Here is a 14,262-nt window from a genome sequence, read left to right as displayed (position 1 = left end):
ATACCCTCCTGGCACCTCTCCCTGCCACCCTCTATCATCCCCAAGTAAGCACCATAAGCACAGGGACATCATTTGTTTTGTTCATTGATGTTTATCCAGAACTTAGAACTGACCCTGACACATAGCACACAGTGAGCAGTCAATAAATGATTGTTGAATTAATGAATTTAAATTGCTTATGTTTGTGTTATTTTGTTATATTTTAAGGCTGTCAAAGTTGTTATATGCATCTATAAACTATAAGGTGGGCCATTCATTTTCTTTAGTCACTGAGACCCACATGAGAGGTTTTCCCAGATCATTCTAGTCTGCTCAGTTGTGGTGCCTGTTTTGCCCAGAGCTGATGACTGGGACTGTTGCAGGCAGGCGTTGTTTGCCAGGGGGCAAGGTATTGACAAGTTCACTTGGTCCTTGGTTGACAGTCTTTCTGGGGTATGTCATGAGGAAAACTGAGGAGAGTTGACTTATTTTGGAGAAAAAGAAGTAAGGGAGCATTAAAGAGCCCCAACATGCCAAGGCCACCCCCTGTCCAAATGCTTTGCCTAAACCTTTCTAGCCTTATTCCTGTGTAGACTGACTGCTCAGAGATCAGCTGACTTTTTTTGTAGAGGGCTGAAAGTTAATATTCTTGGTTTTGCATACTCCATTATGGTACAAAAACAGTAATAGACAATATGTAAGCGACCAGGCATGGCCGGATTGCCGATGACCACAGCTTGTCTGAACCTGTACTAGAATCGTGGTGTTTATCCACCGCAGAACAGTTCTGGCCTCAGCAGGAGCCTCCTTGCGGAGGTCACCAAGTCTCTGTAGTTCTGAGTCAGAATGGCATGAGGCTGGGTGAGGGAAAACTAAATTTAGGGAGAAGGGACCCAAAGCTAAGTGGCATCAGTGAAATACAATTTGAAATAGACTCCAGCATTTGAGATTTGTTATTTTGAATTTAATTCATCTAAAAGTGGGCTCAAGTTGGAGGAAGTTTAATTCAACAGACTCTTACTTGCCATTCACTCTACCGTTTATGTGCAGGGCTGATGTTTAATGACTGGTGTGGTGAGGGGATTAACCAATTAGGATGGACAAGTGGTGTGAACAGTCGGTAGAGACAAGCTGATGTACATATAAGCAAAACTCAGCTCTGCAGTGCAACTGCTGAAGCAGTACACGGGGTAGCCTGGCAGGTCGGAAGTCACCCTGGAGGCAGGGTTGGTGATCACAGGTGTGCTGTCCATTTGACAGACTCGGAAAGAGAGGCCTTGGTGCAAAAACATCTCATCCACACACCTTTCACTAAAGCTGGAAGTTCCATCATTAGAGACTTTTTTCTTTAGGTTAAAGATTGCCTCCTTCCTATTAAATGCAAAAAAATCCCACTGAGAAACAAATATATAAGGGTGGGCAAAAGTAGGTTTACAGTTGCGTGGAGTTTTTTTTGTGTGTATGTGTGTTTGTTTGTTTCAGTAATAAAGCTACTGTAATTATTATAAGCTGGATGTCTTTTTCTATATAGACAACTGTAAAACTACTTTTGCCCACCCCTACACATTGAATCATTTCAAGTCAAATTTAGTCTTTGCGAACATTCTCACATGAATTACTTGTATCAGATCTCTTCCAGCAGTCAGTTGAAAGAGAGGTTAAAGGGGAAATACAGAGAGTATAAGTCAATAAGGTACTTGGGAAAATGCTTTAGAGTGAAAAGACTCTCAAATAAGACAAGGTAGGCACCCAGAAAAAACTGTTCACTTCAGATTTTGAACAAGTTTTCCCTGAGTACAAACGCACTGCTAGGAAGCTTAGTACTAGATGCAGATCTTACACCTTCATTTAAGTTTGTCTGCCTTTACTTTTCTGCTATATTATTCCTCAAATACTTCTTTGGTCTTTTTTGTATTGCATATATTTTTGCAAGCCATCTCAAATTCTCTGAGAAGCAAGATATCTAGGGAAATAATTATTCATTTATTTATTTAGTCATGCAACACATACACCTAATGTACCCCAGACTTAGTTACACAGGAGATTGTATCTATTAGACTTCAATGGACTTACAAGATGATTTTAAAACAGATTTTTTTCCTTATTTCTCGTTATACCCTTTTGATGTTCCCGGGCAGGAAAAGGAAGAGGGAATTCTGCAAAGATTCACAAACCTGTGCAAGGCGGTAGCTGATCCTTGAGGTCCGGGGGGTGGCTGCAAGTAGGGAGGGGGCTGCAGTGGCCAAGTTCAAAGTCGTGATGAGGAGGAGAGCGAGGCCAGATGCAGGGAGCACCTTCATCTCCTCCAGGTAGCGTGGTAATTATATCAACCTCGAGGATGGTAGACAGTACACATTTGCACTTCGACCTTGGGCTGCTTTTATAGAGTCAAACAGGTCTGGACCCTCACAGCAAGGATGATTCATGTCTCAAAAGGTAATTATACAGCTCGCTTTCCTCCCTGATGACGGGGTATCACAACAGTGCACAGGAGTCAGGGAAAGCCTCACCCTTTGCAATTTACCAAGTCATAAAAGGAGATAAAGCAGCCACTTTTAATGAATTTTGTCAGTTACTTACACAAATTGGGGTAAACTTGGTTAATTAGAACCCAACTAAACTTGAATCATTTGATTAGTCTCAGTTTGGAGGCCTTTTTCCATTCTGATTACAGAAAAGGTAAATGATTCGAATGTAATTTAATGTGTCCTCAGTAATTCTGGACTCCATATGCATTCAATCCAATTGTATGCCTCTTCTGCACCCACTTTGATACTTCTCAGTAACAAGTGCTGTCCCTAATGGAAGTTGTGGGGTCTGATGATCCTGAACCATCAGGGAAACATTACTTTATAGTGTGTTGACTTAGGGTGGAAAGTAAACTGATCCCTGTTAGAAAGTTAACACGAGAGTTAACCAAGACGTTAAACAGAACTACTCATTCTCTGCTCACTCTGGTTAACTGGGGATCATATTCTTTTCCCTGGCTCTGATTAAGATTGGTCTTGATTTGGAGCTAGATAAAGGAGAAATGGTGTTCATGAAGGGAAAAGCACTTTGGCATCAGACAAACTGACACTGCATTTTGTTTAAGATACTTCCTAGCTGTGTAACTTAGGGCAAGTAATTTAACCTCCCCGAATATTAGTTTTTTTTTTTAATCTTCAAAACACTGACAATAATACTGTGTGTAAGCTCCTCAGTGTTACAGGGGCACCATAGCACATAGCACAGTGTCTTTTGGCATCACATGGCATCCAATAGACATATGTTCAAATCCTAGTTCAGAAATCTGTCCCAATGGCTGTGAGCAGGTTACTTAATCTCTCACAGTTGTGGTATTCTCTTCAGTGAAATAGGGGAAAGATAGCTACTTTGTAGAATTGCCACGGAGGAGTAATCAGGTCATACTTTAGCAGAGTGTTCAGTAGACATTAAGTCTTATAAAATAGTGTTCACTACACGGGAGAAGTGACCTTCTGGTTTGCCAGCCTCTCTTTCCTCTTCTCTCTCTTTCTGTCTTCTCCTCCCACAGCCATGGCTTGAATGGTTTGAGCAAGTTGGCCCTGGATGCTGAGGATGATTCTATGGCCTCGCCTCAGGTACTGAAATGGTTCAGTTGCTGAGCTATGGAGCAGTGGCCCCAGATGGCAGAGCATTGTCCTGTAGGGGGCTTGCTGCGTGGATCCTTGTTGGGGTGCATGCAAGAATCTGTCTTTCTGCCTCCCCACCTCTCACTTAAAAAAATAAAGTTCACTTTATCTTTTACTTTGGTGCAAGCCACCTGGTAGGTTTTTAATAAATACTCTTTGAATGGATGACTCCATCAATGATTCTCATAGTGTGGTTCCCAGACCAGTAATATCACTATCCCTGAGAACTTGTTGGAAATGAACATTCTCAGTCCCCACCCAGACTTCCTGAATCAGAAATCCCAGGAACTGGGCCCAGCAGTCTATGTCTTAACAAACCCTCAGGTCATTCTGATGCATGCTAAAGTTGGAAAACCACTGGATTTGTGGAGTAAATAAGATTATGGGGTCTGGGATGAAATGAAAAAAGGCCTAAAAAGTGCCAAGATCATTCCAGTCACAGAAAGTATTCAATACTGCCTTTAGCATTTGGAGCAGTATTCTTTTAGTGGTGACATGCCTGGTCTTAGAAAGTTATTTGTGAAGTCCGTTGCAAATAGTTCATTACTACTACTTGTTATGCCATGAAACTGTAGGAGGCAGCTGAGCATGAGCAGAGCAGGAACGATGGGCCAGGTGCAGAGGGTCACCAGGGCAGGCGGAGAGTCCTGGGTGCCTAACAATGAACAAAACTACAAGTCCTTTCATGACCCCTCTCTTAAACATTAACCCCTGAAGATGGCATCTAGGCCTCAGCTGTGCTTCAGCTCCCAACCCAGACAGGCAGCAGAAGCAGACAGAGTGATGCTATGGCTGACATCAGGGCCCCTGCTTTGACTAATGACCCCATGGGACTGACTAATAAGTGGAGACTGTGAGGGGGCACAGCTGGAAAGCTGATGACTGTTCTTTTGGGATTCTCCCCTAGGGCCTCCAGACAGAAGCCCTCAGGATGGAGGACCCCGCACAGCTCTCTCTATGGAGCATGCCCATTCCTTTTCCCATCCCCTTTATTCTGCAGGGCACGTTCCCCCCCCCCCCCCCTTTCTCTCTCTGGAGCAAGCCTGAACCTCTCCTCCCTCTTTTATCTCTCAATCCCCCCCCCTTTCTCTCTCTCTTCCCTAAGTTGCAAGGACCCTTCCTTTGCTGTAAGGTGTTTCCTGAGCCCATTTCTTCCATGGCTCATTTCTTCTACCTCTGTGACTTTCTATATAAACTTTCTTTTACAATTCTTCGCTCTGATTTTTTTCTTAGCCAGAACTCCGTAACAGAGGTTGCTGAACCAAGGTTAACACCTGGTACCGCTTTTATGCCGCTAAGAAATGTATGTGAATGACCTTCATGTTTAGACTAGATGCGGTGTTACTGCCATGGTGATCACTCCCTCTCTCTGTCTCCCTCTTGCTTTTGCTGTTGCATCCTGGTGTACTTTCCTGCATGAAAGAGAAAATGTTGGAGTTACAGCTGATGTGTGGGGGCTAGGGCAGTGGTCCTCAACATTTTTGGGCCATGGACCAGTTTAATGTCAGAAAATATTTTTACGGACCGGCCTTTAGGGTGGGATGGATAAATGTATCACGTGACCGAGACAAGCATCAAGAGTGAGTCTTAGACGTATGTAACAGAGGGAATCTGGTCATTTTTTTAAAAAAAAACATCGTTCAGACTTAAATATAAATAAAACGGAAATAATATAAGTTATTTATTTATTCTTTCTCTGCAGACCAGTACCAAATGGCCCACGGACTGGTACCGGTCCGTGGCCCGGGGGTTGGGGACCACTGGTCTAGGGAATAACCCCTGGTGTTCAATAAGAGCTTACTGCACATGTGAACATCATCTCTGTCATGTACTCTGTGACATGCAGCACATGGTTCTCAGAAGAATAAAAGGAAGAAAACCAGAGAGATAGTAGACTCATTGAATTGTAAGCTTCTTAAGAACTAAATAATACAACAATCATAATCAAGTGTGTTTTATAGATAAATAAATGAATGTACAAACACATGCTACTCATGGTCACTTTTTGGTCTGAGGAAAGGAAAATTACAATAATCTTTCAAAATTTTTTCATTTATATGCTTTCCTGTCCTTTGTAGTGCTAAATAATCCATTATAGCAGCTGCCAAAATCAAAGAACAAGGACTGAATCCTTGAAACTTTCCTCTATTTGGTCATCTTGTTCCCTTGTTTTCTCCCTAAAATGACTGTTCCAATTCATGCTAATGACCAGAGTGCAAAAGCAGATGGGGTGGAGGAATTTTGAGTGGAAGGAATGATAGTAAAAATATCTGGAGCCAATAGAGAGAAGATATCCTCATCCACAGAACTCTAAGGAGCACACTAAACCACTTTTTGAAGCAGATTGAGGTAAACAACTGCTTACAAGGTGTGATATAAATATTTCTAGTAGGGTCCAATATCCATTCTTCTAATGTATGAATGCAGTCAACCCCAACATTCCCAAGTATACCAGTTCAACTGACAAATAAAAAAACTGAAGAGCAATAGCAATTTTTGCTTATAAGTCACTTAAACATTAGTATGAATGAATTTTAGCTCAAGGCCAGTGCTAGGCAACATCCTTAACTTTTCCAAAAAGAATGAAAAACTCAAGCTGGTAGTTTCTCACTTCCTTTTACTGATATTTTTCTCTTCACAGGTGCAAAGTGTGATTTCTTTCTACTATAAAATTTCTATCAAATTTAAATCCAAATCATTATAACCTAAAAAGATTATATCAAAGTAAGTCGATGACTACAAGGAAATAAATGAGAGGCTATGTCCCAGAGAAATTTAGAAAGCATAGTATCTGTAGAAAAATTGGATGATAAAAATAATATACATGAAATAGGAAGTTGATAGCCTCTGGGCAGAGATGGGGATGATAATTTGGGGATCCTGAGGACTTCTTAGAATCAAGTTCACTACAGATAACTTCTTGATAGATCCTAACTGAATTAAATTCTATAGCAGTTCCAGTAAATCTTTAACATGTTGGTTTCTGAGATGGCAACTGACATGCATGTGAGGAATTGATGAATAATTGTTGAATAAATAATTGACTGCCTAGTTGTCTTACTAACAAAGGGCACAGCTTTGTATCTAGACAGACCTAGAATCAAACACTGACTTGACCATTTTCTAGATGTGTTACTAGTCAGTGTTCTTAAGGTTCAAGCTATGAAATCCAATTCTGGTTAATTTAAAAGAAAACACATTTCCTTCCTTCCTCCCTTCCTTCCTTCCTTCCTTCCTTCCTTCCTTCCTTCCTTCCTTCCTTCCTTCCTTCCTTCCTTCCTTCTTTTTACTCTCTCCCTCCTTCCCTCCTTTCCTCCCTCCCTTCCTACCTTTCTCCTCCTTTACTTTAATTTAAAGAGAGCTCAGAGAATTGCTAGGAAGGTTGGGAAAAGCAGCAGGACCAAAGGCAGTAGAAACCAAAGCCAAGGAGTAACCTATGCTGAAGCCCTGGCCTCTTACCATTAGATAATATTGCAGCTGGTCATTTGAGGCCATTGCGACTAGGCTCTTGTTTCTAATTGTCTTTATTTTGCTCCCTCCCAAATCAGAGTCTTCAGTGGGAGAGTCTGTTGCTTGGGTCGCGGTCATGTGTTCTCACCTGGATTCCCTGAGGTAAGAAGCAGAAGAACCTCCAATCTTGGCCTCCATACTAGGAGGCAGGCTACTTTCCACAGAGACTACCAGTTTCCTCTCTGGGAGACATTTCCATTGAGAGGAAACTGGTGCAGGACAGCAACAGAACAAACTAAAAACACGCCCAGAAAATGTCCACCTCAATCTGTGAAACTTCCTAAACTATCCCAGTCACAGGAAACACACCTACATTGGTGCCTATGCCAAGACACTGGACCTCTGGTTGGCTGGCAGGCAACGGACCACTTGGCTGACTTCACCTGCCAGCAGCTCTCTAGCACCCTGCGAGTTTTCCTACAATGAAGATGAGCCAGACAGACTGTTTGCATCAGTTAGACTGATGCGATTTCTTATTGCTAATGATCCAGTTGTTATTCTGCTTTCTACATCTCAATCTCTAGAGAATTTAGTGATTACATTTCTGGATTTTCAAGGAATTTACTCACAATCTGGAAGAACACCTCCCAGTGAGGCGGGCTTCTAGCCGTCAGCCACTGGCTGGCCTTCTAGCCCACACCCACCCTTACCAGTCTTTCTTTCAAAATTCTCTAGTGAATATATCCCACTTTGAATGCCTGACTTTAAAAAAATATGGTCATTTATTTAACTTATAAGTCATATTGCACTTTATTTTGTAATGGAATTATTATTTAAAAGTTTAGACACTTTAAAACTAGAGAATAACATTAAGTGATATCCTGGATTTCTAGATAAACAAATATGCTAGAATCAGATGGAATATAAATGGAAGAAATAAACAGTGTTTTTGAAATCAGAGATGATCTCTTTATCTCATACAGAAAATAAGAATTAGAAGCTCAGAGAGGGACTGATAAGCTCTTATTCAGCTGACTTGTTATCTTCACCAAGCACAGGAAAAATGAGAGGAGAGAAGGGAGGGTAGAAGAGAGGAGAGGAGAGGAGAGGAGAGCAGAGGAGAGGAGAGCAGAGGAGAGGAAAGCAGAGGAGAGGAGAGGAGGGATGGGGGAGAATAGACTTACCATGTATCCTGGATGATACCTCACTTTATATAATTTAATCATGAGAAATGAAATAGCAATGCATAAAATATTAAAAGGACAATTTAAACCAAAAAATATACAAAATTAGATAAATTTGGTTCTATGTCTGAGAAGGAAAAGTATGTACCTATAGGCAAGAAAGCTGGAAGGAAACCGAGAGAACTGAAGGCAGTAGTGAGAAGGTGGTAAGACCTTATACCGGTACCTAACTATGCTTACATATTTTCCTTTAATGATGTACATTTAAAAAAAATAGTGAGATTTTGAAAGACTATATCAATGTATCCTTTAAGTTCAGTGGCCTGTTTTACTTACATGTTTGCCCGTGCTTCATCTAATTACTCAGTATGAATCTCTTGCATTTATTCTATACGCCTGTGCTGGGCTTAGTGTTCCATGTACAAAAGGTAAATAAAAACCTGTTTCTGCCTAGCAGGGTCTTAGAGTCTCCAGTGAATGTAAACTAAGAATACCTTACAGTGAAATTAGTGGAATAATTACGGTATTTAAAGGTCCCAATGAGGGCAGAAGAAGAGGGAAAGTCTGTTTCTGCCTGGACTGTTGAGAATGAGAGTGGGAAGAAGGGTGGGCTTTCCATAGGGTGGGGCTTTTGTGGAGTATTGATTGCTGAAGGAGTTGGAGTTCACCAGCAAGATGGGTGAGGTGAGAAGGAGGGATGGTGCAGGGAAATTGGAAGGAGGAATTCTAAGCTGAGGAGATTCTGGGGTGGGAGAATGTCAAAGGGCATCTATAGGAAATGGAAGGTATTCTTCTGCACTAGGTGATTTGGGGGCAGCACCAGGATCTAGGGCAGAGAAGGTGTGCAGAGACATGTTTGTTGGAGGACAGCTCTCACCCACAGTTCCGATGACTGAAACAGGAAGGCAGAGGCCAGGAGTCATTCGTTGGGTGAGCTGTGGTCAACAGTGAAAGCCAGAAGAGAAGAAAGTTCTAACCCAAGCTGCAAATCCAAGGGGCAGGACTGAAATGAGGTTCCAGGACACAGAGCTGGGATACCGTTGGCAAAACAAAGAAGGCAGAAGGTGAGCAGGATGGCACGCAACAAGTCTGGAGCAGCCACAGTAGCAACCAGGGCTATTGAGGGCTTGCTGCGTTTATTTAAAGCTCCCGGAGAGGGGTGGACTAGCAACGTCATGGGAGCCGTGTGTGCCAGGCTAAGGCATCTAGATATTAATGGTTTGTGATGGGAAACCACTGGAGGATTTCTTCCACAGGAATGACATGATTGGGTTTGCATTTACCCAAAGACTGCCCTGAAAGGCTGCATAGATTGGAGGGGACGGAGGTGAGGGGGTCACAGAGGGGCGGGGTGTAGGAGGTGCCGGCCTGAGGGCTAACAGCTATGTTTATCTTAGATCATGACCTGTGAAAGGCAAGCACAGTGTCCATGTAGTTAGCATTTTGTTCATTCTTGTAAAAAATCTCAGGCCTATAATGCAATGATCACCAATGTGAGCTTTTGAGGTTGGACGGTAACTATGTTTACAGCTGCCCATGTAAGGGTAGGATGTCAGAAGTCTCATTAGATCGCATTCCACTTGCCTAATCGTTTTAGTGAGTCAAGTCACTAAATTACAGACCTATTTCAGTGTATGAATCAGCAATTTCTGGAAGTTGTGCCCAGCAGTTTCTTTCCAAGTCTCCATTTTTTTCTCTAGTTTTCTCTCTTTCTTCCCTCCTCCTTGCCCTCTCTTGTCCTCTCTCCTTCCCTCACTTCCTTCTCAAAAAGCCATTAAACAGGCCCAAATGGGGATGGTAACTTGGGGAATGCAGACCTAGCCGGGGTCGGAACATAGGTGTGAGGGGCAGTGAGGGCAATGGTCTGGCAGCATCAAGATTGGCTACATAAAGACTAAGAGATCTAGGCCCTGGCCGGTTGGCTCAGCGGTAGAGCGTCGGCCTAGCGTGCGGAGGACCCGGGTTCGATTCCTGGCCAGGGCACACAGGAGAAGCGCTCATTTGCTTCTCTACCCCTCCCCCTCTCCTTCCTCTTTGTCTCTCTCTTCCCCTCCCGCAGCCAAGGCTCCATTGGAGCAAAGATGGCCCGGGCGCTGGGGATGGCTCTGTGGCCTCTGCCTCAGGCGCTAGAGTGGCTCTGGTCGCAACATGGCGATGCCCAGGATGGGCAGAGCATTGCCCTCTGGTGGGCAGAGCATCTCCCCATGGTGGGCGTGCCGGGTGGATCCCGATCGGGTGCATGCAGGAGTCTGTCTGACTGTCTCTCCCTGTTTCCAGCTTCAGAAAAATGCAAAAAAAAAAAAAAAAAAAAAAAAAAAAGACTAAGAGATCTAGAGCAAGGCTTCCACCATCAGAAAAGAGAGGTACACATTTGGACAAGAGGAAAGCTATACTGTAGCTTGAGAGAATGGGAACGGAGGAATTGGTGTAAACTCATACTCACAGAAATAAAAATGGAGCCAAATGTGTGTTTGCACACATACGTATTTCCTGTCAGTGTTCACTGAAAGGGTGAAAGAGTCTGGGAACGGGACCCAACAGGCATACCTTGCACCCTGATATTGGTTTCCAGAACTCTTACCACTAAAAAGAACCAGGCTCCTTGGAAATGGCAATTTGTAGAGCTGGGGGAAGGAAATGAAAAGATGTATTTGGAATATGTTGTGGTGCCAGGTAGTAAGGAAGTGCTCACGTAATGATAGAGGCGTGACAAAAGGACAGAAGCCAGGTGTTGAAGTCTCCTTTGGCCTAGTGTGGGACACTCTAAGCATCAAATACAAAATGATAGTAATGGGTTGTAGTCCTCTGAATAAACTGGGCACACATGGGTCTATACTGATATAAACAAACAAATAAACAATGGGGAGAAGAAAAACCTCTTCCTTCTAGTAGAATTCCAACTAATAAATAAATGCAAAAAGAATAATGGCCTTAGAAACTAATCATTTGGAAACCATTTTTGTGATAATTGATTAAGGCAAGAAACACCAAAGGATGCTAAAACTAGTGGATGAAAAATGAGGTGAAGAAGGGGTTTTTTACATAGTTGCAAAATATCATCCCACAAAATATGTATTATTACCAAGGAAAAAAGTTACCACCATGTATAATGGACTAAATAAGCATAATGTGCCACCCAATAGGTTGCAAAGAAAAGAACAAAGTTTCTGTAATATTCTGGCCAAAAACATACATAGCCAGAGCCTATTTATGACACTATGTCAGACAAACCAAATTGAAAGACATGCCATCACATGATCACCTATAACTGTAAAAAAGCTTTAAGGTCATGAAAGTGAAGGAAGACTGAGGAGATGTTCCAGACTGAAGAAAACTAGGGGGACATGACAAACGGGTGCCCCCCAGGACCTTAGAAGGACATTACTGCTACAATTGGCAAAACTTGAATGAAGTCTTCATGTGAGAGTTCTTTTTATTATTCTTGTAACTTCTCTGTAAGTTTAAAACCACTTCAAAATTAAATATTTGAAAAAAATAAGCATTTAAAAATGGTCATCTAAATAATTCAGGATCACTTTCCTATGCTGGAAAATAGGACTCAGACTCACACAATAAGCTCTACTTCCCAGTTGCTCAGAGAAGCTAGTGAAAGAGTGGGAAAGTTCATTGTAAATGTATTGTTTTATCAACCAAGGAGAAGAATAAACACTCTAGAAAAATAGAAACTATTTTGGCAGCACTCAAGCCAGAAATTTTTTTTAAAAATAATTTTATTGTTTTTAATGGGGCGACATCAATAAATCAGGATACATATATTCAAAGATAACAAGTCCAGGTTATCTTGTCATTCAATTATGTTGCATACCCATCACCCAAAGTCAGATTGTCCTCTGTCACCTTCTATCTAGTTTTCTTTGTGCCCCTCCCCCTCCCCCTTTCCCTCTCCATTTCCCCTCTCCCCCCGTAACCACCACACTCTTATCAATGTCTCTTAGTTTCACTTTTATGTCCCACCTACGTATGAAATAATGCAGTTCCTGTTTTTTTCTGATTTACTTATTTCACTTCATATGTTATCAAGATCCCACCATTTTGCTGTAAATGATCCGATGTCATCATTTCTTATGGCTGAGTAGTATTCCATAATGTATATGTGCCACATCTTCTTTATCCAGTCATCTATTGACGGGCTTTTTGGTTGTTTCCATGTCCTGGCCACTGTGAACAATGCTGCAATGAACATGGGGCTGCATGTGTCTTTACGTATCAATGTTTCTGAGTTTTGGGGGTATATACCCAGTAGAGGGATTGCTGGGTCATAAGGTAGTTCTATTTTCAGTTTTTTGAGGAACCACCATACTTTCGTCCATAATGGTTGTACTACTTTACATTCCCACCAACAGTGTATGAGGGTTCCTTTTTCTCCACAGCCTCTCCAACATTTGCTATTACCTGTCTTGTTAATAATAGCTAATCTAACAGGTGTGAGGTGGTATCTCATTGCAGTTTTGATTTGCATTTCTCTAATAACTAAAGAAGATGAGCATCTTTTCATATATCTGTTGGCCATTTGTATTTCTTCCTGGGAGAAGTGTCTGTTCATGTCCTCTTCCCATTTTTTTATTGGATTGTTTGTTTGTTTGTTGTTGAGTTTAATGAGTTCTTTGTATATTTTGGATATTAGGCCCTTATCTGAGCTGTTGTTTGAAAATATCATTTCCCATTTAGTTGGCAGAAATTTTTTTTTTAAAAAAAGATTATAAACAATCTGTAAAAGCCATATCCATGAAAACTCTAGCTTTGCTTAATTATGTAGGGGAAACTGAAATAAAAGATGAGCCCAAGTAAGTTAAAATTTGTGATTGAGTATAGTATTGCAATGAATCTCATTTTATACATAAAAAATATGGTCTTCATTTATAGAAAACATTTTTTTCTGGTTTTCTTTAAACAAATATTGAAGGAATATTCAAAAAGTAGAGATTTAAAGGGTGCCAAATTTTCAGCCTAAATATTACTTTAGTTTTGGTCTAGCCCTGATTGGAGAAGGAGACTATGTATGACTTCTAAAATTCCCATAAAAAAAATGACACTGGTCAGAACTGTGATCTAATTTTAAATGTACCTGGAAGAAGTTATTCCAAATTGGGAAGGTTAGATAATGAATTTATTTGTTCTCTGAGTTTATAAGTATCTAAAAAATTTTATCAAGTAAGATCACAAAAAATTCAAGAAAATTATGGCTACACTTTATACAGAGATCTACCATTACCATGCTCAGTGAATGTGGCCTCATCCCAAAATTTTAGCCATATTACCCCCGTTCCCTGTGCTCCTTAGTCTTCTCCTTCTTCTTTATCCAGATCTTTAAATGTTGGTGCTCTTCAGGGTTTATCTTTAACCATTTTACTTGAGTATTCTCTTCTATGTATTCTCACCTTCTGTGTATTCACTTTCAGTAACATCAGTTACTGTTGTTCAAGATCTGCATATATGTTGATAAAAACCTAAATTTTTATCTTTAACCAAGATTTTTCTTTTTTTAATTTTTTTTATTGATTGATTTTAGAGAGGAGAGAGAGAGAGACAGAGAGAGAGACAGAGAGAGAGAGGAGAGACAGAGAGAGAGAAGGGGGGAGGAGCTGGAAGCATCAACTCCCATATGTGCCTTGACCAGGCAAGCCCAGGGTTTCGAACCAGCGACCTCAGCATTTCCAGGTCGACACTTTATCCACTGCACCACCACAGGTCAGGCCCAAGATTTTTCTTTTAAGTCCTGGAATCTTTGTTTGACTCTCCCCATAGGCTCTATGTAGTGAACATTTACTGTATTGTGTGCTTAGAGTAGTCATACTGGTCTACTGGGAAGCTATCCCTCTAAATATGTATTTTGAGTAAAACTTCTTCTAGGCCATGTCTTCTTAGAAGGAAGAAAAGTCCTGGATATGTTTATTATCATATAGCATTATATACTATGTGCATGTATATCATAGAATTATAATTTTATACCATACATGGTAATTATTATAATCATA

At 41.2% G+C, this 14,262-nt stretch overlaps 1 protein-coding gene and 1 long non-coding RNA gene across 3 annotated transcripts in view; one reads left to right on the top strand and one right to left on the bottom strand.

Annotated features, from left to right (window-relative positions):
• Window positions 1-2,279, bottom strand: part of MMP20 (matrix metallopeptidase 20) — a 47,745-nt gene extending 45,466 nt beyond the window's left edge. The window contains exon 1 of the mRNA XM_066247706.1: window positions 2,154-2,279. Coding sequence (XP_066103803.1) covers window positions 2,154-2,279 — 126 coding nt within the window. The remainder of the gene's footprint in view (window positions 1-2,153) is intronic.
• Window positions 1-14,262, top strand: part of LOC136316005 (uncharacterized) — a 159,761-nt gene that overhangs the window by 34,106 nt on the left and 111,393 nt on the right. For both annotated transcript variants that reach the window (XR_010727634.1, XR_010727636.1), the window contains exon 2: window positions 7,181-7,244. This is a non-coding gene — a long non-coding RNA (uncharacterized lncRNA). The remainder of the gene's footprint in view (window positions 1-7,180; window positions 7,245-14,262) is intronic.

The sequence above is a fragment of the Saccopteryx bilineata genome, chromosome 1 (assembly GCF_036850765.1).
Source record: "Saccopteryx bilineata isolate mSacBil1 chromosome 1, mSacBil1_pri_phased_curated, whole genome shotgun sequence".
NCBI classification, from domain to species: domain Eukaryota; kingdom Metazoa; phylum Chordata; class Mammalia; order Chiroptera; family Emballonuridae; genus Saccopteryx; species Saccopteryx bilineata.
The sequence above is the reverse complement of the archived record's forward strand: the minus strand, read 5'-3'. Positions and strand labels throughout refer to the sequence as shown.